The 26,992-nt window shown below is 35.7% G+C and overlaps 2 protein-coding genes across 2 annotated transcripts in view; both read right to left on the reverse strand.

The window, feature by feature from the left end:
* Window positions 1-636, reverse strand: part of mertka (c-mer proto-oncogene tyrosine kinase a) — a 42,236-nt gene extending 41,600 nt beyond the window's left edge. Inside the window, exon 1 of the mRNA XM_084093989.1 lies at window positions 377-636. Within this exon, the coding sequence (XP_083950115.1) occupies window positions 377-467 (91 nt within the window). The 5' untranslated portion in view covers window positions 468-636. The remainder of the gene's footprint in view (window positions 1-376) is intronic.
* Window positions 637-4,347: 3,711 nt separating this feature from the next.
* lhcgr (luteinizing hormone/choriogonadotropin receptor) lies at window positions 4,348-26,274 on the reverse strand. Its single transcript, XM_084094061.1, has 11 exons — window positions 26,026-26,274; window positions 17,533-17,604; window positions 16,317-16,391; window positions 16,051-16,125; window positions 15,137-15,211; window positions 14,779-14,856; window positions 12,248-12,316; window positions 12,079-12,153; window positions 9,517-9,702; window positions 9,227-9,295; window positions 4,348-7,197 (listed from the first exon to the last, which is right to left on the reverse strand). The coding sequence occupies exons 1-11, from the start codon at window positions 26,175-26,177 to the stop codon at window positions 5,979-5,981; spliced, it is 2,145 nt and encodes a 714-aa protein (XP_083950187.1). The 5' UTR covers window positions 26,178-26,274; the 3' UTR covers window positions 4,348-5,978.
* Between the last annotated feature and the right edge of the window lie 718 nt (window positions 26,275-26,992).

Genomic DNA, 26,992 nt, shown 5'->3' on the forward strand with positions numbered 1-26,992 from the left:
GATTATTTTAGCAGTGTAATCCTCTAAACGTACCGTGAATTGAGGTCTGAAATAACCCAGCATTTTGCAAAGCACATAACGTTAAGTAACAACTAAAACAAACAACTAAAGTTTTTTTTTTTTTTTTTTATGCAGAAAAGCAGTTTTTAGTGTTAACAACATGATTCAACTTAAAGCTCCTGCGCATACATCGATTCCATATGACACAAACAAAGCAAAATGCCATTTTAAACGGAACAAATCAGACAAATCTCAACACATGCACGAGTTTTATTAAAACTTTCTGAACAATAAACTTTTTAAGGTTGTTGATTCAGTTGCTTTTAAAGCATGCACAACGAGAAAACAGTAACTTAAAGGAAAACACGCATCTTACCAGTTGTCACTGACTGTGAAAACAATCCGACGAGCAGTGGAGTTAAAAAGCGCAACATCGCTGAGAAACTTTTGCCTGAAATAAACACCATAACGGTTCCTGTTCTCGTTCCTCTCGTGTAAATGTGTCAGACGAATATCCACTCGAAGCAAAGTATGTGCAGATCAAATAACATCTTCTTTTCTGTTTACTCGGGGTCATTTAACACACGAAGGAATGTGTGTGTGAGTGTGTGTGTGTTTCGCCGTGACGAATGCAGCAGACTCCACGCGCGCTCCCGCTGGAGGCGCGCGGTCCCTCGCGTGACGTCACACCAGCAGGTTGGAATGCGCGCTCCTGACAAATTCACTACTCGTGTGTGTTTTGTTTTGTTTTATGACATAATGATGACCTGCATATTTTTGTGTCCAAGTGCGTTATTTCCTTATAATAATATATTTCCAAATTATTTTGATAAATTCTTGACATATCACTTTATTCTTTAAACATATTTAGTTCGAATTAATTTTTAGTACAGTTAAATAATTCATATTATTTTATGTTTTGTTATCTTTTTTTTTATTTTATGTTTTGTTATCTTAACTCCCCTAAATGTCAGGTGATGCAACTGTCCGAACAAATTAACAAACTAATAAAACTATTTAAAATGGTGTCATAATCCAAAATTAAAACTAAATAGTCTACTATGGCATCATAATAATTTTAGGTTTGAAACCTTTCTTATAAACACATTTGATAAATATTAGGAGTTTTAAACCTGTTGAGATCATTTAAAAACTTTTGTTACACTTTCAATGTCAGGTGGTTATACGGTCTATTTATACTAACTATTTGGTTGTACGGTCTGACATAAAATCAGTAAAAAAAATGAATTTAAACACTTTGAAATGTTATTTAACAACTGAAACTTGTTTAAACACATTGTTCATGACTCAAAAATATGCATTACATTTGAAAAGGTTTTTTTAAACACCCTTTTTTGAAGCTTTAGTTGTCAATTACCCTTCTATGTTTTTTTATATAATTTTATTATTTAACATTTTTATTTAATTTAATCTCTCATCTTGCATTTGTTTTATTTCACATATTCTTTATTTAGCCGCACACTACTTATTTTTTATTGTTTATTAATACTAGTGCAAAATGCCCGTGCAAAATCAGTTTTTGTGTGTGTTTTTAGTTATTGTTGGTTTGGTGCCCGTGAAAGAGACTGTGAACGCATTGAATTCAGGGAGCAGGCTAGGTTACTACAAATGATGGCCGTGAATAAAATATAATATTCAGAAGTAAACAGTGTAGCTGACTGAGTGTTTATGTATACCACAACCTTCTAAGTGCTAGTGCAAAATGCCCGTGCAAAATCAGTTTTTGAGTGTGTTTTTAGTAATTGTTGGTTTGGTGTGTTTGAGTGCTCATTGTTACAATTACACAGCAAAAGTTCAATGACATTTTTATTTGTGCATGGTAGAAAGCACACAGTGAACTCGAGGAAACAGTTTGTGAATAGGCTACTACAAATGATGCCCGTGAAAGAGACTGTGAACACATCGAATAGGATATGTTTAGTTGGTGAATAGCATTTACACAGTAGCGATAACGTTAAGCGCACCAGAATGAAATATAATATTCAGAAGTAAACAGCATAGCTGACTTACAGATTCAGTTAACATCCACAAATGAATAAGCCGATTCAGGGAGCAATTCAGGGAGCAGTGCAAAGTGCCCGTGCAAAATCAGTTTTTGTGAGCTGATCGCCGTCAAAAAAGTTCATGAGATATTTCTTAGCGATGGCTGATTTCAGCAGTTTCAATATGATAAAAAATAACTTTTATATTGATTCAATGGATTAATTGCATTTTGAAAAAAAAAGTGTCATGAATTTATTGCATTTTTTGGGGAAAATAATCCGTTTTTATAATAGATCTTTGAAAATCAAAATCTGGATTTGAATTTATGTTATTATAACCTAAAGATGCTATGTGAAAGTTTGAAAAATCTGGATTTGAATTTTTTATGATATTATAACCTAAAGATGCTATGTGAAAGTTTGAAACAGAAAATAGTGGTTTTCATCTTGTCACTTTCTTGGTAAAGAAAACACATTTTTACTCAAATTAATCAAAATGGATTTATCACGTTCTGGAACCAAACTATAATATCTATCTATAAATTACAGAAACGTCTGTCTGTCTGTCTGTGTGTGTGTGTGTGTGTGTGTGTGTCTGTTAACCGCATATCTCTCGAACCATTAGTCCGATGGATTTCAAATTTGACAGGTGTCTTGCTACGGGCACGAGTAAGTGCAGTGCCAAGTTTGACGTTGTTTGGATGAGAAATGCAAAAGATATCGTTAAATATATCATTTTTAGAAGGTTGTGGTTTAAAAATAAACATTCTGACATAAACACTCAGTCAGCTACACTGTTTACTTCTGAATATTATAGTTTGGTCCAGAACGTGATAAATCCATTTTGATTAATTTGAGTAAAAATGTGTTTTCTTTACCAAGAAACCAACAATTACTAAAAACACACAGAAAAACTGATTTTGCACGGGCACTTTGCACTGCTCCCTGAATCGACGCGCTTATTCATTTGTGGATGTTAACTGAATCTGTAAGTCAGCTATGCTGTTTACTTCTGAATATTATATTTCACATAGCATCTTTAGGTTATAATAACATAAAAAATTCAAATCCAGATTTTGATTTTCAAAGATTTATTATAAAAACTGATTATTTTTTCCCAAAAATGCAATCAATTCATGACACTTTTTTTTACAAAATGCAATTAATCCATTGAATCAATCTAAAAAATATTTTTTATCATATTGAAACTGTTGAAATCAGCCATCGCTAAGAAATATCTACTGAACTTTTTTGTTCAGCGATCAGCTCACAAAAACTGATTTTGCACGGGCACTTTGCACTGCTCCCTGAATCAACGCGCTTATTCATTTGTGGATGTTAACTGAATCTGTAAGTCAGCTATGCTGTTTACTTCTGAATATTATATTTCATTCTGGTGCGCTTAAAGTTATCGCTACTGTGTAATAGTAGCCTATGCTATTCACCAACTAAACATATCCTATTCAATGTGTTCACAGTCTCTTTCACGGGCATCATTTGTAGTAGCCCATTCACAAACTGTTTGCACAAGCATACCGTTTTCTCTGAGTTCACTGTGTGCTTTCTACCATGCACAAATAAAAATGTCACTGAACTTTTGCTGTGTAATTGTAACAATGAGCACTCAAACACACCAAACCAACAATTACTAAAAACACACTTAAAAACTGATTTTGCACGGGCATTTTGCACTAGTTCAGAAGTAAACAGTGTAGCTGACAGAGTGTTTATGTCAGAATGTTTATTTTTAAACCACAACCTTTTAAAAATGATATATTTAACAATATCTTTAGCATTTCTCATCCAAACAACGTCAAACTTGGCACTGCACTTACTCGTGCCCGTAGCGAGACACCTGTCGAATTTGAAATCCATCGGACTAACGGTTCGAGAGATATGCGGTTAACAGACACACACACACACACACACACAGACAGACAGACAGACGTTTCTGTAATTTATAGATAGATTTTATAATTCGTATTTTCATGCTTATTTTTATTTGGCTAATTACTGAAAAATACATTTCATTGTCCACATGTACTGCACTTGATTTGTTTTGTACAGTGTTGTTGACTTTTTCCCTCCATTCAGACATTGTTTAGGTCTGCTAAACTTTTCTGTGAAACTATTTTGAAACAATATGTACAAAAAAATAATAATAATAAAAAAAAAAATGCTCTGCTTCAATGTGCTTTATAAATATAAATCTGAAAAGCTCTAGGCTATACAAATAAAAATGACCTGACTCAAATATATTCCCTGAGTCAAATACACTATTATGGGTTTGAGGAATTCAAGTACATAATGAAAGACTGCAATTACATTTTGCTTTCATTTTTATTTGATTTCAAATACTACATGGTAATAATAATAAAAATGACCTTCATTTGTAATGTTTTTAGAACAATAATTGGATTTGTCCACAAAGTGGCGCTCTCTTCCATGGTGCAAAACAACAGCTGTGGAATGTGTTCTTTAAACATCCGTGATTGCAACTAGATAAGTTATATAACTTAAAAAATAAAGAAACTCTTTTTCACATTAAAAAGCCTTACATTGACTATTTTACAGCAATCATGCAATAATCAGGTTTAATTCTGACACCAAAATGCATGCAAAGAGTTACTGAAAATGACTTAAAGGGGTCATATAATGGTACATGCACTTTTACAAGTTGATTATACTGAAATGTGTGTTGGCAGTGCCTGTACACAACCATCATAAAATGATAAAAATCCATCCAGTGTTTTTTTTTTTATCTTCTTATATGTTTTCCCGTCTCAAATCAAGCCGTTCGACCGTGTGACGTCACAAAATCGACGCCCCTCCCATGATTGTTGATTGACAGCAGCGTTTCAACACAGACCCGCCCTCGCTCGTGAGTGAGCTGTCAATCATAGTCCGCGCGTCATTGTTGATACGCTGGAGCACTGTCTATAAGCAGAATGGCGTCTAAGCGATTGTGGTGTTCTGTTCTTGGGTGTAAAAACGATCACAGCAGTCATTTTGATGTTCCTAAATCCGAACCGCTGAAGACGCAGTGGCTGAGTTTGTTTTCAAAGGAAATATTCCCCACGATCAACGTCAATGCTTTCATGTTTGCGCAAATCATTTCACACACCAGAGACTGCTTTACAAACGAGGGCCAGTAATGTTATAAAGCTGGTTTTGCTAAGAAGCTGCTCCTGAAAAAAGGATCGGTACCAACTATTCGTGTTCCTGCTGCACCTCCAGAAGAAGAAGTGAGTGTAATGTTTTATTAACCTTTATATTAATCTTTATATTAATAAATCTTTGCAAATTGCTTGCTGCACGCTTCACGATGAATGCAGCTATTTTTACACTCAGGGTACATTACAGCATGTTTTCTATGTACGACATTCTCAATATAATTCATAATCCCACGTTTATAATGAACAACGCGTTATGGTTATTGTGTTACGGTGTACGCACAGAACAGAGGGGCGGGGTGAGCAAAGCTCATTATCATTTAAAGACACATGCACTGAAACGGCGTGCTGAAAACAGAGCTGTTTTTGACCAGGTAATATGAGTGTTTTCTTACAATACTAATGAGAATTTTTTATTAAAGTATATTACAAACTTTTAATTTAGACCCTAAAGAATCATATTAGCTTGTACAAAAATGGCATTATATGACCCCTTTAAACCCAGACTGATGCTTGCCACCTTACAATCAATATCTGTAAAAATTACAGATCTTGTAGAAATTGTGACATAATGCTGCTTTTTGCTGCATTTACCCACTAACAACAGCCTCTCTGGGTGCTTCATTCTCTCTCTAAAGACCTGTGTGTCTTCTGAACTGTAAGTCATTGAGTGAAAATGAGCTGCAAAATGAGTCCTCTTGAAAATGGTACCATCTTCCCCGAGTCTCTAAGATAGATGGGCAGAACACCAAGAAAATAAAATCATGTGTAAATTAGCCGAGTCTGAATGTGTCCCGTTTCCCTAGACCTTTTGCACCTGCGGTCGAGGTGTTAGATGAGGAAAGCTGGACATCCACATGACGGCACGAGGGGCTTTGGAGTTCGCATTGGAGCCGGAGCTGCTTTTGCTTCGGTTGATGTTCTCCGAGCAATACGTCTTCATTCGATACAAGCTAGCTTTGCTCTCACAGCAGCCCATGGAGCTCAGCAGGTCGCATGCATCTTTCCTGAAGGCCCTGGTGAAGATGGCGTAGAGGAATGGGTTTGCGCACGAGTTGATGGGGTAGAAGAGCACCAGGAGGATCTTAGAGTTGGTCACCGTGATGAGTGGGACTTTGAACGCCGCGGAAATGGCGAAAAACGAGATGGGCGCCATGCAGAGGAAGTCAGTGAAGATTAGCACTGCCATACGCTTAGCGATCTTGGCGTCCGCGGCGCGTCCCGGGAACTCCGGGTTACGGACGGCCGTGTAAATGCACACGTAGCATCCGCAAATCACCAGGAAAGCGCTGACGTTGAAAAGCAGCAGGAGCATAACGTAGGCTTGGGATAAAGGAGTCTCAATGTCCATCGGCAAACACATGCTAACCTTGTTGTAGCTGCTAACGCTCATCAAGGGAAGCAGAGCCAATGCTAGACAGAGCAACCATCCGCCGATCATAATCGCAGAAGCGTGGCTCAATCCCAGACGTCGTTCTAGTCGGAGAGCGTGCGTGATCGTGTGCCAGCGCTCGACGGTAATGCTAGACAACGTGTAGATGGACAACTCGCCGCCGAAAACGGACAGAAACCCGGCGATGCCGCATCCCACTCCTGTTTGCCACTCAATAGCGTGTTCACTGTAGTGTCCACGTGTCCTGAGGTCCACGATCGCGATCATAAGGAGATACACACCGATGCAGAGGTCGGCGAAGGCCAGGTGGCACATGAGGAATCTCGGGACGGTCAGTTTGCAGCGGCTTGTGAATATCACGAGCAACACCGTGAGGTTGCCGGCGATGGCGAGGACGTTGATGAACCAGATGGCCACGCGCAGGAACCCGAAGCCGGCGATGTCCTCGCAGGGGTTGAACGCGTCCGCCTCGGGGATGCACTGCAGGGCTGGTTGGCGCTGACACGGGCCCAGATCTGGGTAATAGAACTCTATTGCATTTCCAAAAGTGTCTTTAGCTGATGTGGATCCAACGATGTCGGATGCAAAAGGATCGTCCAGCATTAGAGAATCATCGATCTCAGATGGACTGAGGAGAGGACACAGGGGTGGAAATGGTCAATGACACAGTATTGGGAAAATATTACACAATATTACACTTTACCTAAGTAGAGTTATGTGTGTTTATACAGTACCGGTCAAAAGTTTGGAAACATTACCATTTTTAATGTTTTTTAAAGAAGTCTCAAGGCTGCATTTATTTGATCAAAAATACAGAAAAAACAGTAATATTGTGAAATATTATTACAATTTAAAATAAATGTTTTTTATTTTAATATACTTTAAATTGTAATTTATTCCTGTGATCAAAGCTGAATTTTCAGCATCATTACTCCAGTCTTCAGTGTCACATGATCCTTTGATTTGATACTCAGTTATTATCAATGTTGGAAACAGCTTAATATTTTTTTTTGAAACTGATACTTTTTTCAGGATTCATTGATGAATAAAAAGTTAAAAAGAACAGTATTTATTCAAAATATAAATCTTTTCTAATAATATAAAACTTGTTTTGCTGAATAAAAGTATTAATTTCTTCTTTTTTTTTAAAAAAGAAGAAAAAAATTACTGACGTCAAACTTTTGAACAGTAGTGTATATTGTTACAAAATATTTATATTTTAAATAAATGCTGTTCTTTTTGATGTTCTGTTCTTTTGTAACTTTTTTTCATCAAAGAATCCTGAAAATGTATCACATTTTATAAAATATATCAAGCAGCAACTGCTTCCAACATTGATGATAAAATGATTTCTGAAGGATCATGTGACACTGAAGACTGGAGTAATGATGCTGGAAATTCAGCTTTGCATCACATAATTAAATTATATTTTAAAGTATATTCAAATAGAAAACCATTATTTTAAATTGTAATAATACTTAACAATATTACAGTTTGTTCTGTATTTTTGATTAAATAAATGCAGGGTTGATGAGCATAAGAGACTTCTTTCAAAAACATTAAAAATAGTAATGTTTACCATTATTGGTACCATTTTCATTTAGTTTAACTTACTAAATAATAATAATTAAATAATTAACTAAATAATTAAACTTACTAAAATAACAAACTAAAATAAAAAACTATAGACATATTTAAAAAAAAAACAGAATAAAATGACAAATCCCCAACATAATTACTAAAACTTTAAAATAAAAATATTAATATAAAATATAATAGTATATCAATGATACTAAAATTAGAGAGGTTAAGCTTGTATTATAGCTTAGGAAACGTAATGGAGTCCATTTTTAGAATCTTCTAAAAACATTCAGAAAAATTGTAACAGACATTTCATCAAAAATGATTTGACAGTTATAAAAATAGCAAAAATCAGTTTATTTCTGATATACAGTACTGTGTAAAAGTCTAAGGCATGTTAGTATTTTCAACCAGTTTTTGTTTTATTTAAGCCAGTTATTTGCATCTTGCTGTATTGTGTCAGAAGAAAATATCAGTTTACATTTCCAAACATTAATTTTGCCATTAATTGTAATAATCCAGTGAGATTTGTGTATGCACAAGGAGTCTGACAACAGCCGGTATGATCTGATCTCACCATCATCAAGTCCGTCTGTGATTACATGAAAAAACTGAGACACACTAAATCCAGAAGAACTGCGGCAACATCTCCAAGACTCCTGAAGAAACCTTCCTGACTTTTGCACAGTACTGTACGTCAAGAGTAAAGAGCTGTACAATTAATATGGATTGCATATTAATATGGTCTGAATACCAAGTTCATATTGAGATCTCAGACGTGATTGCAGACTTTGCTATCCTGGCAAATCGGAGCACAGCTGGAGACATTCTTGACGACTCGAGAGGATACAAATCTCTTTTTTTTTGAGAAGCAGAATACTTAATTTGTCTTGAAGTCTCCATTTGCTCTTATTCGTTGCTAGCTGGTTACCAGCTGACATATTTAAAATATTTCATTTAGAAAATTAATTTTCTAATGGGCCTGCTGAATCTATAAAGAAGATTATAATCATTTACTTATAGGTACAACAATAAAACAAAACATGTCACTTCTACATCAGACTAACCAAACGTACTTAGCCGGTTCACTGTTGTCGCCACAGTTTGATGATCCATTTCTCAATGCGGCAATAACAGAACCCTCCCTGTAAGAAAACCAGAAAATGAAGGAATTGAATTACACTGACAATCCTCTGCTTTAAATCTGAACAGTGAATCATAATATCAGAGATAAATGTCAAGTCGGAGCTTAATTTTATGATGTTCTCTAAGGAAGAAGTGCCAGTGATGCTCTTATTCAAAACGGCGATGGAATAAGATGAGAGGAATATTTTACTCCACTATGACACATAAACTGATTTGAGACCTGTGTGAGTCCCAGCTGAGCAGAGCGCAGCAGTGGCTGGGATACGTGAGCTGTGCCTCTCTCAGGCTCTTCAGTCCCGTCAGCGGAGGCAGTCTCTTCAGAGCGAACGCTGAGCGAGCCACTAGCATCAACACAGACTCCAGACCATGAGAGGGCAGTGTCTCCAACGCTGTAGACGAAACATCCCTGGTGAACAACAGAGAGTGAAATGCTGAATTGAAGTTGGCATTAGCAGAGAATGTCTAATAAGGGGAGAACTTCCACTCTCAGTAAACTTCCGGCTTCTGAACTGGTTGCAGTTCCACTCTGGCTCCATAAGAGGGCGCTCACAGGACGAGTGCAGAATGAATGGAGGTCTATGGGGCTATACCCCTCAAAATCCACTTTTCTCAGGATATAATTTTTTGTCTAGTAATTTGAATGTTGTATTCGAAAGGAGATGCAAAGAAATTACACATTGCTGGTTGTTAGATTTTTTAGAGTCACTTATTTGCTTTAAAAAGTCTTTTAAAATGTCAATGACGTCATACACATCGTACGACCAGAGATACTGCTTTACGGCAATCCTTCAGCCACTTTGGTGCTTTCGCGCTCTGCACTTTCTTTTCTCTCGAGGCATCGTCAACACAGCTGACACAGGTAAACACACAACACAGCTGACACAGGCAAACACACAACACAGCTGACACAGGTAAACACACGTGCTAGAAGAGTTTTTGTTTTGCTGTTTTAAAAGACCACGCCGAAAATACACACACACACACGATGCCATCAAGCAGTATCTCTGGTCGTAATCAGTCCTTCACTGACCAATCAGCGTTCATTAGCAGAATGCTAGCGTGTTATGGGCAACAACAACTCAACCTGTAAGAAATCGAAAAGGACATAAGTACTCGTTCATTCAACTTTCGACCTATAACCCATGTTGAACTTGCAAAACCTAGAATCAAATCTGAGATTTCTCAACGGCAATCGGGTGAAAGAGACAAATTTAGCCGTCTAGCCCCATAGACTCCCATTCATTCTGCACTCATGGGCGATCGCCCCCAGTGGATCTCTGGTGGAACTACAACCAAAATTCGGTACAATAGGACTTAATAGGGAGTGGCCAGGCTCTCCATAGACGGGCTCTGGCATTAGGCTGCGATCCAGTCCAAAATGGTCTTTTTTTTAATTTTTATTGAACAATATAAATTTACAAAACCAAATAGGGAACAATAAAATGCCTATTACAAAATATCCACTTTTCCAATCATATCTCCATCATAAATGTCCATGTGTGTATATATATCACATACAATAACAACAAACAAAACAAACATTCTTTAACCATTTTAGAGGGGGTGCAAGGAAAGAAAAATAAATAAATAAATACAGGTATAAAATCATGACCGACCCATTACTAGTTGGCATGAAACAGAAGTTGCGCTAGTCTTTTCTTCCCTATTGTCAGGGGCACAACTACCCAGTGTCAGAGGGTTATGCAGCAACAATTTTGGCGTATAATAATAATAATTAAATAATTAAATAAATAAGTGTGCCGGACATCATCATGTATGGGCTTTAAATAATAAAGGTATATCAGCCACTGTAGGCCTACCATAATTATATGTTTTAAACTATATGTTTTAATTATATAATAAACAGTTACAAATTGACAAAAAATAACATTATCATTATAACCAATGCAACATAATGCCTTAAAATGCAAAAGTAAGCCTACAAATATCCTTTAGAACCCTCTCTGTTAACTATAATATAGTTTATGTAACAATTAGGGTTGGGCATCGTTTTGATTGTAACAATTCTGATTCCAATTCAATTTGATTCCGGTTCTGAACGATTCTCGATTCCGATTATTTGAGTGGTGGAGTTGAAACGGGTCACATGCTTATTTCACAGATAAGAGTAACATTTTATTTTGATTCAATGGTTATTTAAAGTTTCACCAGCCTTTTTCAGCCACACTTTCTGCACTAATGTCTGTTAACATGAATATTTGCAAGCCTCCAAGCACAGACGTCACACTTTAAATCCTACCTGTTGCCTTTCACCATCCACTTATTTAGCTGCTGTCGCATCCCTTCACATACCATCTCCTTTTCCCTCTTTCTTTTTCTATTTTTAGTTGTAACCATCTTTTTCGATGACAACTCACTACTCAGCGCTCACGGCGCCCCCACCCGCTCGCGCGATAATACATTTTTTAGGAAATTGTCCATGAGGAATTAATTAGATGTTTGTGGTTTGCTATTGACCTTTTTACATATAACGCCCTTATATGTGAAAACATCAAGGCAAATTTGATTTCTCATGTCATGACCTGCTCCTCAAGTCTTCATCTGGCAATCAATCCCACCTAAACCAGCCAATCAAGATCTTCAGGCTCAAGCTAAAGGCAGGTGTGGTAAAGCTCTAGTCTAGAGTAAGGTAATGCACCCCAGATCTGATAAGACCTGACACAAAGCGTTCACTCCAGAGAAGATGAACGGTGAAACAGTGAAGTAAAGAGCCAGAATTTGCGAGAGAAAGGCAGAAGTATTTCACTGTTGTATCACTTACAGCGTAGTGGGGCCAAATGCTTTTTTAAAAGCGTCTTCGTGGATTAAACGCAGATGTCTGTTGTTCTTTAATACTCTGCAAAACAAACAGATTACACAGTGATTATACAGCACACATACCGTAGTATACTGAATAGGTATTAGTGTATTTATAACTTGTCAATATTTACAGTTTATCTATTATAGTTCCATTAAATGCATGGCTTTCTATTTCTTGAAATCCATTGTTAAAGAGATTCCTGAAAAGAGAGAGAGAAAGAGAAACATTTATTAGCATACAATGACATTAAATTTAAATTTTCAATGACTTAAATACTATGGTATTTACCAAAGTTGTATTGAATATTATTTCAAGTACAAAAATTTGGGTTTAAAATGTATATATGTAAAAGTTTGTGTGCTTCAGGAAGTGTTTGATATTAAAGGCTGTGCTATCTTGTTTGCATTCAGATACAGATTGAAGGTTGAGTGTCTTATACACTTACGTAGACTAAGCAAGATTTGATTAATAACACTATGATCTAAGAAAACTGACCGTCATTCAACTATATTAGGCCTGTAGCCCCATAAAATTTCGATCTTTCTTGCTTTTGTACACCAATAAAATATTCCTTGTTTTGTTGAACTTGTTTATTATAGGAGTCATATCATTGGGAGTCTGTCCAAAACTTAAAAAGATCATTTAAATCAAGAACATATCCCTGATCGTTTCATTCGGATCTTAATGGTTTGAGGAACAATGGTTTTATGGATCTGTCACAACGGTAATGCAAAGAGGCTGATATTAAAGGATGACACAGTGTACTTTATCCAAAAGCAATTTCACAGCTCACAAATAAGAGTTGCACAGCGACAGTGCCTTTAAATCATCTGCAAAGAGTCCCTTTATTGCTTAGGGTCAGATAGAGGGTGGAAAACAGTGAAAAAGGGATGATTTGGGAAAAGATTTAGTCACAGTTAATCTCTTTGCATGGTAGGGAGGTTAGATGTGCACGTTTTAATGGTAACGTACTGATCGATCTGGTGGGTTAATAGCATACACTCTCATGTCTTATCTTGACATCAAGGAAAACAAGACCATTTGTAAACTGTGTCGAGCAATGTAACAATCTCTGGCAAAACACAAAGAAATGTACAATACAATACAGGGCTCGACAATGAGGACCGCACAATGGCCGGGACAGTTGAAGAAATTGACAAAAAGTTTATCATGCATTTCCAAGGACAAATAGACACACAAAAAATATCGAACTGCCCGTTTTGGCGAGTTTCCATTTAAACACAGTCCATTACGCCTAAACCTGCTTCTGTCTGAGTCCTTAATGTTATTTCAAACAACAAAAGACAAAGATAAAATCACTCACTGCTCTTGACTGAGTAACTTTAGAAGTTTTAATAAAGGTTTATCCAAGAAAGACTATGCACTGTTATTTTAGCTCTGATTACTTTATTCAATTTCTCTTGTATTTCTTACCTGAATACCTGACAACCTGAAACACTGTGTATTTAATTTGTATCTTTATTTGTTCTTATTTTTGTTTTTTTATTTACTGACTGTTAGATTTTAGTTGACTAAATCTATTGTCAGTGTCACATGATCCATCAGAAATCCTTCTAATTTGCCACTCAAGAAACATTTCTTATTATTATCAATGTTAAAGGGGTGGTATAATGCCCTTTTCACAAGATGTAAAATAAGTCTGTATGTATGTGAAGTTTTAGCTCAAAATATATTTTTTATATCAGTAATTTTTATGTAGTATGTTAAAGTTGTCACTTTTTGAGGGTGAGCAAAAACGCACTGTTTTGTGTGTGTTCCTTTAAATGCAAATGAGCTGCTGCTCCCGGCACAGGGTGCGGAGCTTCAAGAGCTTGTGTCCTTTTACCTCACACAGACATGCACTGAAAATGTCAAAAACTTTTAGCCTTTTATGTTCAAACCAAGAAGAAGTGACAACATGTAGAAGCAACAATTTCTGAATGGATAGTTGATGAATTTATGTCGCTTATGTGTAGTTATCTTCTAGTCACTGATTAGCATATTCTGTCTTGATAATCTATAAATCACGTTCCCGGGGGCGGGGTTTATGTAAATTTTAGGAATGTCGTGTAGTCTCTACCAGCCGTTTGTTGTAGTCCTTAAAAAGCGATTTCTGTAAAAGCAAATATCTCCCTTTGCTTTGAACTTTGAGCGTCGTAACTTTGCAGAAGTTGTTTTTGCTCAAACAGCAACATTACACACTAACTAAAGTTAGAAAAGTGAAATCATAATCAACCACCCCTTTAAAGAGTTATATTTTTGTGTAAACCATTTTCTCAGGATTTTGATATTGGATGTAGAGAAATTTCAAAAGAACAGCATTTATTAGAAATATAATTTTTTGTAACATTATAAATGTCTTTACTGTCACTTTTGATTTTAATGCATCCTTGCTAAATAAAAGTACTAATTTCTTTTCAAAAAATCCTACTGACCCCAAACCTTTAAACAGTAGAGTACCTGTATGTCATGTGACCATTTACCAACATCAGAAAACCCTAAACATGTGACTGAGCTGTTAAAATTATTAAAATATTAACTTAAAATTTCAGGTGGCGCTTTAAGCAAATATTTTAGGTCAACGAGGTTCGGCTGACAAAAAAAGTTTGTGGGGATAACAGCCCTGAATCATAACAAGATGCCATAGTGTGAGATACTAACATTGTGGTGAATTCACTCGTCATTCCGCTGAAAGCGTTTGGTGGGACTGAACGCAGGTTGAGGTTATCACAAATATCCCTAAAAAAGAACAAGAAAAAATAAGACACTTCGCTGCAAAAACAAAACTCATGGACAAAAACATATCAGTCTCCTAATTTAATACATCTGTGCTTTTCTTATCCAGTGTTCTGACTCATATGTCTCTGAAAGAGTCTGTATCTGTCAATTTCATAACACCTAATTTCCTGTCAGCTTGAGAAGGATAGCAGACGGTTAAATTATAGCTTCACTATTACTTTCAATCCTTTGTTCTCAATACACCATCTCTCAAACAGATGAATCCACAGGGTAAACTCACAGTATGAAATAAGGCTCCAGGGAGAAGATGGAGGTCAGGTCAGGGAATACACTTATGCCAGTGTTGGAAATGCTCCTGTGGAAATACAAAGCAAAAGGGAATTGGGTGCGTCACAGGTGCATCTCAATCATCTCCCGAGATCGTGAATCAGTGTATCGTCTACATGAATCCGGGACCTGGTAAGTACCCGGATGACCTACTACTTTATGCAATTTAACAAAGTTTCAGCTACACAAAGTATTTAAAGTCCCCCTGTAGTCAATAATTTGATCCTTTAAAACTCATCTTTGATCACCAAAATTACATATTTAAACGGTTTTTCCTTGAAAAAAAAAAATCTGTCATGCCTTAAAATAGCTTAAATGTAACTCGACACTCTTGCCTCATTTAGTACACGTGGTTCTATGAATATGCAAATGAGCCCCGCCTCCACTCACTCGCACCAGCTCAGAGATCCACTGGTTGACGATCACACGTTGATCTGATTGGTTACAAGGTAGTTTGTGACGTCAGAAACACCAGCGATTTCAAAGCGTGTTTTTGAGACTGTCTTTGGTTCACTGCAGTTTTAAGGAGAACATACTCAGCAATGGTGTCGACTTATGAATTTACACATGCTTTGTCTTAAAGCACATTAAAAACACCACATAGACATATAAACAACATTAAAAGCTGGATTTTCACCACAGGGGGACTTTAAGTTGGATTTATAGCTTAATTTAACATTATTATGGGGAATCAACTGGAATATGTACACAGTACTAGGTTTTTTTTTACTTAAATGGTTTAAGGCAATCGGTTTTCCCAACTGGTCTGAGTTATGTTAACTCCTTGGGTTTTAAGAATATTAATTTCTGATTTATGTTAATTAAAATGTGATTGCTGTAGGAAAACAGGGATTATGGGCTACTTACAGGTATCTCAGCTTGGGAAGGTGGTTGAACGCCCGCTGGTGGATGTGAACGAGACTCCGCGTGTTCTGGATTGAGCTGTGACACAAATTCTTGCATTATAAATCATAAACAAATGACACATTACTATGAAAAGACTCTGTCAGAGAAGATTTTGTTCCAGTAGGTTATAGTCACGGACAGTAATTAAATACAGTCATTAAGAAATGCACGCAAATCGAGTAAATTATCCATGAATCACTTTCATTGTTCCTTGAGTGGTTTCTTACATTTCTGAGACATTCAGAAGGGTGTTGAATGCTTCTGTCTCGATGGTTTCCAATGATATGCTCTGGGAGATTTCTCTGGGTGAAAAAACAACAACAGGTGAATGAAAATGAGAGGTGAAATGTGTCCCAAAATACATCATTTTATGCATTTATTTGTGCTGATAAAACTGAATAAATGAATCGTGCACCATCAGAAACTTGGATGGATGAAGCTTACAGAGCATGTACATTTTTTAATATAATTTGAAATGTATAATATCAACATTTCTTCTTATTAATGTTGAAATAGAAATATTCTGTAACAATTAAAATCTTTACTGTCACATTTGATTAATTTAATGCATGCTTGCTGAATAAAGTATCAATTTCTTTTTTTTTATCATACCAACCACAGACTTTTGAACGGTACAATCATAATAACAATATATATGATATACAATAATAACAAATATATGAATTCCAATGAGAAGGAATAACACAAACATCCTGATAATTGTCTGGAACTCTTGTCTATTCTGATATATATATATATTAATGTTCATAAAATATTCACTTACGAAAAGCAACATAAATAACATCTACTTTCTAATAAAAATGAAATAGTTTTCACTATAATATCTGTTATGTTCATTTATTTAACTATGTCTAATTGCATTGCATTTGTTTACATTCTAATTCAGGTTGTGGTTTCATTATAAAGTTTTGCATTTTAGACTTAAAAAGATTTATAAAGGTTAGTATGAGTTTTTCATTGTAAACCCCATGTAATCCAAACACCTTTTTAAGGCCTTTCCTAGGGAAAGAGATGCTTCTTTTTGGCACAAAAATTCAATTCCAAGAGAGAAAGATTCTTTGATATTGTGTGATATTATAACTGGAATTGATAAAATACTGCTCCTTTTAATGCTCGCTATTCAGCCAAAGAATAATCTATTCTGTGCAAGCGTTCAAACTGTTCCTCCTAACTTGGATGTCCTGAGCTTTTTCAAAGAGCTTGCAGGGGAAAATTGGCATTGAAAGCTCCTTCGACTCTGTGCGTTCTGAAAAAGGGAGTGAACATCAAATATTCTCTTCACAGATCACATGATGTGGAGATGAACCTGTTGGCTCGGAGGGCAGTGATGATGGATGGCATTTCCCTTCAGTGCAAATGCTAAACCTCTGGTTATCTGTCACAATAAAAAAAACAAAAAACGATGACTAGCCTAGTACTCACATTGATTTTACTCCTTTCAGGCGGTCGAAACTGCGACTGCTGATGGTTCTCAGAGAGATGTATTTCAAAACTCTGAAATTGAGATGCACAGGATGAATGAATAATAATTTCACAATGTGAATAAATTTGAATAAACCCCTGATCCTGAACAGCAACCACATGGCATTAACTATTCCGAAAACCTTAGCAAATCACATTTTCTTGTAAAAAAAAACTTAAATGTGTTAAAACATTTTCATGCATCCTGGAACAAATTAATATTCTGTGGAAAATTAGGTTAAAATGTTTGATAAGACGTTTTACGTCAGCAAAGCACTTCCACTCTGAGACAGAGAACTGACCTTCATTTAACCCTGTAAAAATCATAATATTCAGAATAGTACTGTGCCACTCTTTCTATATCTGTCATATCGTTATAAAAAAAGAGTAGTATGCTGCTATTCCAAATTCAAGTTGCGTTAGTCCGTTTTATGACATTTTGAATATGAATGAGGAAGTATTTTGTGTCCCTGTTTGTTCTATTTTCAGCAACATTAATTTCCTGCTTAATTATCAAAACAACAATCAAGTTTTCCAATGCACTGCTAAAAATGACCATGCAAATTGCAAGTAATTACATCACATTATGTCTTGCATGTCTGGGTTGTGTTTCATTTAAGAGTTTGGAACCTTTGCACTCGGATAATTATCACTTGGTGTTGTTTTTGAGGGAAGGTCACAGTGCTCTCAGAGTTTGTAATTGTGAAGTGCTGCTTGATGCATCTCTTGCAGTGCAGGTCTAATGATGTGTGTGTGGAGTCACCGCCTGACTCTTTGTTAGCGCTCGAAGACTCTCGGTTCGGTTGATGGAGTGGAGGCTGTCAGAGTTCCTAGCCTTCCCTTTCCTGAGCTCACATCATGGATCATACTAGAATTTAGTCTTCAGGACATGCTTACAGAAGCCTCACAGAATGTTTAAAGTGCTAAAAAAGTATGATTTTTGATTTATTAATTTATCCTGAAAGGAATGCTAATCATTAAATGCCATTTGTTTTGATATTTAATAGTATTTTCGAAGGAAGGATCTGAACAATAGAAAAAGTTCTTAAAGTCCTCCTGTAGTCAATCATTTTATCCTTTAAAACTCATCTTTTATCACCAAAATGGCACATTTAAACGTTTTTTCCTTGAAAATAAATTCTTCATGTCTTAAAATATCTTGAATGTAACTCGACACCCTTGCCTCATTTAGTATATGCGGTTCTATGAATATGAAAATGAGCCCTGCCTCCACTCACTCACTCAGCTCAGAGATCCACTCGTTGACGATCACACGTTGATCTGATTGGTTACAAGGTAGTTTGTGACGTCAGAAACACCAGCGATTTCAAAGCGTGTTTTTGAGACTGTCTTTGGTTCACTGCAGTTTTAAGGAGAAAATACTCAGCAATGGTGTCGACTTATGAATTTACACATGGTTTGTCTTAAAGCATATTTAAAACACCACATATAATCAACATTAAAAGCTGGATTTTCACCACAGGGGGACTTTAATGTAGAAATGTCATTTAAGTTGAATCTGGTATATAAGTTTTCTGAATATTTTTAATGCTAAGAACAAATTCACAGTGGCCAAAATGTACAAAAAAGGTAATTTGGACACTTGAAAACGTCTAAATATCAAATATCAAGTGTCATCTGCAAACCAGTTTTCTCAGAACTAACTTTCTATTTTTAAGCCATTTCTGCAATGACTTCACCAGCTGGTCTTTAAGGCTGTGTTCACACTTGGCATGTTTGGTTAGATTAAAAACCAAAGATCTATATATATATATCTATATCTATATCTATATCTACATTGCTCTGTTAGTGTGGTTGGTTCTTTGGTTCACTGCAGTTTTAAGGAGAAAATACTCAGCAATGAATTTGCACATGGTTTGACTTATGAATTTACGACTTATAAAACATGACTTATGAATTTGCACATGGTTTGTCTTAAAACATATTAATAAAATTGATTTTCACCACAGAGCGTCTTTAAAGGGATAGTTCGCCTAAAAATGAAAATTCTGTCATCATTTACTCACCCTCAAGTTGTTTCAAACCTGTATGAATTTCTTTTTTCTGCTGAACACAAAAGAAGATATTTTGAAAAATGTCGGTAACCAGACAGTTGATGGACCCCATTGACTTCCATAGTATTTTTTTTTCCTATATGGAAGTCAATGGGGTCCATCAACTGTTTGGTTACCGACATTTTTCAAAATATCTTCTTTTGTGTCTTCAAAAAATTTTCATTTTTGGGCGAACTATCCCTTTAAGGTTCTTTATTGGTTTTGATGGTTCGAAGAAGAGCCTTTAGCATCCTTGAAATCTTTCCACAATCTTTGCACAAAAAGTTCTTTATAGTGGAGTAAAGGTTCTTTAGAAAGTAAACTGTTCACTGAAAGGTTCTTTGGGGAATTGATTGATTCAAATAGACTTTAATAACAGAAAGTGAACCTTAACCCTAACAGTGTCTATGGTACTGATGATCAGAAAACTAGAACGAAAAGAAAAGAAAGGCTAACAATGAAAACGAAGCCAGAACTAAGCATAACGGTTACATTTATACGGCTGTGAAAACCGAAGCTTGTTTCCGCCACGCAATACATTTTTTTTTTAAGATAATTGCGACTTTATCTCACAATTCTGACTTTTTTTCTCACAATTGCATGTTATAAAGTCGCAATTGCAAGAGGTAAACTCGCAATTGTGAGACAAAATGTCAGAATTGTGAGATAAAAAGTCGTAATTATCTTTCAAAAAAAATTTGAAGAAACTGATGTGACGTCATTTCGAACAAAATCAGGTTGAAATGCTTAATATTGTAAATCTGCTTGATTTTTAAGCATCTCTGAAGTGCTATATAAATAAACGTGACGGGACTTTACTAGAGTGCCGAATTGCAGAGCGTGTGCACTGTGCAGACATTTTTGCTATGATCCGATGCTTTTCTTATGCGTTATTACATAAAATGCTTGCTGTTTTCTTAATTTTGTTGTGTTTATTTTGTTATTGAGAGGAAAGCATACAGCACATATTACTTACATATTCATCTAAAAGTTGCTCTCAGCAGAGTCAGATCTTTTCTAACAGTATATCGCTGTGCTCACATATTTTTAAACTTCATTTTACCTTTAAGCGAAGAACGAAAAAAGAAGTTTGCCGTGAGTATATCAGGGCCTTATAGCATCAGTGAATAATTCGTCCTGTTGGGCCATATGTTTATGCAATGCAGAAAACGTGGATGGAGTTTACTGCACAATGCAGAATATATTTTGCCAATTTTGATTTGATAAATCACAAACAAAGATGTACGATTAATCAAATTCAAAACTATTCTACCATCCAGAACCAAAGCCCTTCACTACAACCTGCCAAAATAAAAGTCTGGTTTAAATGGACTGAAGTAAATTCAAAATAATAATAATGATAATTATTAGTAGTAGTAGTATTATTTTTAATTTAAATGATTTTAAATAATAATTAATATTATAAAATAAAATATTATTCAATATTTGTATTTTTTAAAATGTGAAAATATTATACCTAATGTATTTTAACTAGCGTAATGACATTTTTGAGTGTGTCTTGGGTAGCCAAATAATTTTTTGAGCCACTGTAAAAAATAATTACACTATGACAGATCCAAAACTGTGTCAATTATGTTTGCCTCATATTTGTCTCATAAAAATTAAAAACATAAACAATTGATAAAACGTTTTTTTGTTTTTTTTAAGTAGTAATGAAGTGGGTGTGTGATCACAGTTATTTTTCTTATTTTTAAGGACATTATTCATTTATCTCATGTCCCTGATTGCATGCAACTCTTATCAGGGCTCAAGGTTTCAGTAGAGGAAGAAAATGATTTCAAGGCCTCAAGGACATTAAGCGAACTCTCAACACTTTTAGCTCAGTGGGTGTGATGATGGCAAGCCAAGGCCCGTCAGTCAGACAAAACCACTTGACCTGTCTACTTCGGATATTACTTTTCTCAAGATTGTCACAAGTCAACAACTCCCCCATTGCTTTTTTCAGAAAAGGTAGAGGTGACATGCGTAAGCAGGACTATAATGAGAAGCGAGTATTGCATCACAACTGCTCCTTAGCAGGACTAACAGCTGCTAACAGATCTGTTAACGTATTCAGAGCAAAAATAAACTATAAAAGGTTATTGTGATCATTCTAGCATGCTGGCTTGAGCTAGAAAACGAAATGGGAGAAATTGCAGGAAGGAGTCTGTCACCGTATTAATAGAGGCCTTTTTTAAACTTGCATTACCTGGAACAGCCTGGAAATAAAGATTTTTAGTGTTATTTGTGAAAGAAGAATGACAGAAGTGGCCAAAAGTAATGTCAGGAGGGGATATTTGTTTTAAATTACCATTTATTTTATACTTAATAAATATTCTAAATATGAGGAAAGAACAAAATACTAAACTTGGTTAAGGTATTCATCTGACAAAAGTATTTGACAAAAAAAAAGGCAAATTACAGTTGCAGGTTTTATTCACACATGCATACTATTCAAATTAAAAAAATGCATAAAGCATACATTGACTACAACATATTCAGTTATTAATATTTTGTCTGCTCTCTCTTGTTTTTGCATGTGTTCATAATTTCTTTGTATGACAGCCTGACCAAAAATGATTTAGCATGTTTCATTGCGTTATTAACACAAATAAAACAATTGTCTCCAAGCATAACATAATGTGATTACAAAATATTGAACACATCTTTTATAATATTTGTATAAAGGGTGAAGAATAAAGATGTCAATTGACATCACTTTTGGCCATACTGTATTTATGATATAATTGTTGTCAGAATTTATTGCTGATTTGAAACATTTTTAAAATGCAATTATAGCAATTATAGTTCTAGAGATTTCAGTCTTTCCTCGTTCAAGCAGATGGAGATGTAGCTGCATGCATGTTTCTATATTTTCCTAATAGCCGAGGGAACAGACTTGCCTTAAAGGGAGGGTGGGTAGAATCAAATATTATACAAAAACAATATAATTACAGGTAGTCAATGAGACTAACACTTACTTAACACAATGTTTATTCAAAATGCACTAAATAAAATTAAAATATATTTTGTTTCTTATCAGTTGACAAGTAGAGAGAACAATGATACATCAAAGAGTGATATGATCTTGCTTTTTATTCAACTGAAACCAATATGCTTTTGTGAATTAATATAGTTTGGGAGCAAAAAGTTTTGCTAAAAATAACTAAAAAAATTTAAAAACTAAAAACTGAGACTTATGTGTGCAAATACTTTTTGGGCCACTGATCATGCATACAGTATTAGCCTAATATTTGTATAAACACCACATGGGACCATTCAGACTTGTTATTTGTACATTTTGTAGATAATAAATGGGTATCTATAGATAACTAATTATTTACTATTCAGATAACTAAATGGGTCAAATGTGTTTAGACTATATTTGGGATGGTTATTTATGAAACAGAACCATAATATAAGCACATCCATTGCATTGCAGTCTCCCTGAGGAAGAATTTCATTCATTCATTGCTATAGGAGAGGAAGAATTGTCTAAACTCATTAAATCATCTAAATCAACAACATGTATGTTAGACCCCATATACTGACTAAGCTATTGAAAGAGATGCTTCCAGAGGTCATAGATCCTCTTCTTAATATCATTAATTCATCTTTGTCAGTAGGATGTGTTACGAAAACTTTTAAGCTGGCTATGATTAAAACTCTTATTAAAAAAAAACACAACTTGATCCAAGAGAATTAGTCAATTACAGGCCCGATCTCGAATCTATCTTCTTTGTCAAAATTAATAGAAATGCCAGTATCCTCACAACTATGTTCCTTTTTACAAAGAAATGGTTTCTGCGAGGATTTCCAGTCAGGATTTAGACCATATCATAGTACTGAGACAGCTCTCATTAGAGTCACAAATGATTTGCTCTTATCATCCGATCGTGGTTGTATCTCTCTATTAGTGTTACTCGATCTTAGTGCTGCATTTGATACTATTGACCACAGCATTCTTTTGAATAGACTCGAAAATTATGTTGGCATTAGTGGAATTGCACTAGCATGGTTTAAATCATACTTATCTGACCGTTATCAGTTTGTAGCAGTAAATGAAGAGATGTCATATCGATCAAAAGTTTGGAGTACCACAAGGCTCAGTACTAGGACCGCTGCTGTTCACCCTGTACATGCTACCATTAGGAGATATCATTAGGAAGCATGGCATTAGTTTTCACTGTTATGCTGATGATACTCAGCTGTATATTTCTTCGTGCCCCGACGAAACGCACCAATTCACAAAATTAACGGAATGCATAGCTGATATAAAAATTTGGATGACTAGTAATTTCCTACTACTTAATTCTGAAAAAACAGAGTTTCTAATTTTTGGGCAAAAAACCTCTGCACGTATTAACATACTGTCTAACACTTGATGGCTGCTCTGTCAAGTCTTCATCGCCGGTTAGGAACCTGGGTGTGCTCTTTGATACCAATCTTTCATTTGAAAGCCATGTTTCTAGCATCTGTAAAACCGCATTCTTCCATCTTAAAAATATTTCTAAATGACAACATATGCTTTCAATGAAAAATGCGGAACAGTTAGTTCATGCGTTCATGACCTCAAGGATAGATTATTGTAATGTTATTATGGGTGGTTGCCTTGCACGCTTAATAAACAAAGTCCAATTGGTCCAAAACAAAACGCCAGTTGATTATACCTAGAATATCAAAATCGATTGCTGGCGGTAGATCCTTCTCCTATTTAGCACCTAAACTTTGGAACAGTCTTCCAAAGGTCGGCCGGAACCGGGGACACTTCCTATAATAACACCTGATGTACTCGTTACATCATAAGAAGAATGGCATCTACGCTAATGTTAGTTTTTGTTTATTCCGAGGTTTACTGAAGTCAGCCGGATCTGGGCCGTATCCAGATCTGATGGTGGACCTGCGCCTGGACACGTCCACAACGCATCCCTGAAGTGCCAGCCTCATCAGCCCTGTGAAGGCCTCATCAACACGACTGATCCTCAACAAACTCGTCTCCATACCGGTGTGATGACTCCGATCTTCCAACCAGACGGAACTGGATAAATACTCTGAATGTTCTGATTCAATCTGACTTCTGACCTGTAATGCTGCCTGAGTCATAATCATACACTGTTCGTTCATTGGCCAGAGGAGAACTGAGCGTCTGAGCCTCGTTTCTCCCAAGGTTTTTTTCTCCATTCTGTCACTGAAGGAGTTTTGGTTCCTTGTCACTGTTGCATTGGCCTTTGGCTTGCTTAGTTGGGGACATTTAATATTCCTTAATAGACCATGACGCAATTTTCTTCTAGAAACAAACTTTGTTGTATTAGTTTCATGTTATCACTGTGAAGCTGCTTTGATACAATCTGTATTGTAAAAAGCGCTATATGGTGACTTGACATCCACTGTATCATATGGGCTGTGGTTATGTGTCGGTTGTTAGACTTCCACACAATGAGAAGACAATAAATTGAACGCAGCACAAACACAAACACACTCCCTTCGTCCTATGAGAAGAGGTAATGGCACTCCAAAACACACATTAAAATAAAATGTTGTAGTTGTCCCCTTTTCATATTTAACATTCTGTACTAACATGCAAACATAATTATGAAACAATTAAGATGACTTGGTAACTTGAGAGATTTGGGTGTGTGAGATGCGGTGTGTGGTTTATGTTGTCATGTACATAATATTTATTATCACAGTGAATCACTGCCGACAGACTATTCATGGGTTATTTCTCAGTCCCTATTAGTCGTATTAATAAGCAATTCATTATTTTAATGACCACTAAGAAATGAACATCATGTACTGTACTTGATGTGCAACTGCTTTTGAAATGCTTTTATTATAATATTTTATAATTATAGATTTTTACTTCAGAGAATGTGTCAATATATACACACACACACACACACCACCATTATTGTCTAAATACAGCTCACATTATGGAGTAAGTTGTCATAATGAGAATCTGCTGGGGTTTTTTATTCTGATTTGAGTCATGTTCTTACTTAACATATCCATATCTAGAATGCTTTACAGCAAAAACATACATACCATACATAAATATTAATCCATTGTTTTGGCTGATGAAAAACAACATATCAAGCACATGAGACAACTTGCCCCAATTTAAACGTGGCAGCCTGCCCCAACCAGACTTATATGGAAATTAATACAGATAGGGGTTAATTCAGGTTGGTTGGGACATTTTTTCCCAGTTATCTCAATGGAAAAAAGTGTCCAAAACAACCTGAATTCACCCTATGCCATATGTGACAACTTATCCCGGTTTCCAATAGCTATACTTACTATACACTGAAATGTTAAGTGTAGTGAGTTAATGAAAGTGCCACTTTAAGTAACGTCTATAGTTATAAGTAACATAAACGATGAAGAGATGCATGCTTACAGTCTGTGAGTTCTGCTCTTCATGTTTTCTGTCGCGCTGTTACAGGTGATGCTCTTCTGAGAACATCTGCAGATCTCAGGACACTCGAAACACACACCACCGCAGAAAGACATCAGCAGAGGACAGGTGAGAAGCAGGAGAGATCTCCACATTGTTTTGTAGTGTTTTCACCTTGTTTAAACTGGTAAAATCCACTTTCCTCTCGCCGGGAGATCTTCTGACTGGAAATCGAGCGCGCGCTTGAGACTGGACAGGAAAATAAACGCTTAGCGGATTCCTAGTGCTGATCCCACAGTTGGTAAAGCCGCTAAAGCGATTGGTTTCGAGGTACTAGTGCAGTATATGCGTGTTCACAGTCCTTTCACAGGATCTGGTCTGGGAGAGGAGCTCATAGATGAACTGTTTGCCTGTGCATCTAGACTCATATCAGAAATAACAATGAGGGAGCTGCGCGTGGCACATCAATAGACACATCAATAGACACACACACACACACACACACACACAGAAAGACATACACATAGATAACTCGTAAAAATCTATACATTACAAAACATATAGTTAATATTCAACATGACATCATCATCATTATTAGTCATTATAAAAAGTCATTTTAGAGGTCAGTTTGTTTGGTCCCCTCATATAGGCTACATCATGGATATATAAGGCTTGCATCTGAAATATGTATTATTTTTTTTAGAGTGTTTGCTCATCTGCAATATTTTTCTAAGACATTTCCTGTCTGATGTTAAACAGACATTTAGAAAATGTCTTTAAATGTCTAATTTAGAATGTATGTAAAACTGCTTTTTCTAAGATGATAGACAGACCGATAGATAGATAGATAGATAGATAGATAGATAGATAGATAGATAGATAGATAGATAGATAGATAGATACAAACAGATAGATAGATAGATAGATAGATAGACAGACATAGATAGATAGATAGATAGATAGATAGATA

The sequence above is a fragment of the Abramis brama genome, assembly GCF_963993115.1.
Source record: "Abramis brama genome assembly, chromosome: 19".
NCBI lineage: Eukaryota > Metazoa > Chordata > Actinopteri > Cypriniformes > Leuciscidae > Abramis > Abramis brama.

What these genes read in the sequence shown, in the direction of transcription:
- lhcgr (XM_084094061.1), bottom strand. Translation starts at nt 26,177, where the DNA reads ATGTGGAGATCTCTCCTGCTTCTCACCTGTCCTCTGCTGATGTCTTTC. An exon ending in CTTCCCAAGCTGAGATACCT is followed by an intron (nt 15,212 to 16,050) that starts GTAAGTAGCCCA and finishes GTATTTCCACAG; the next exon opens with GAGCATTTCCAACACTGGCA. An exon ending in ACGAGTGAATTCACCACAAT is followed by an intron (nt 12,317 to 14,778) that starts GTTAGTATCTCA and finishes CTCTCTTTTCAG; the next exon opens with GAATCTCTTTAACAATGGAT.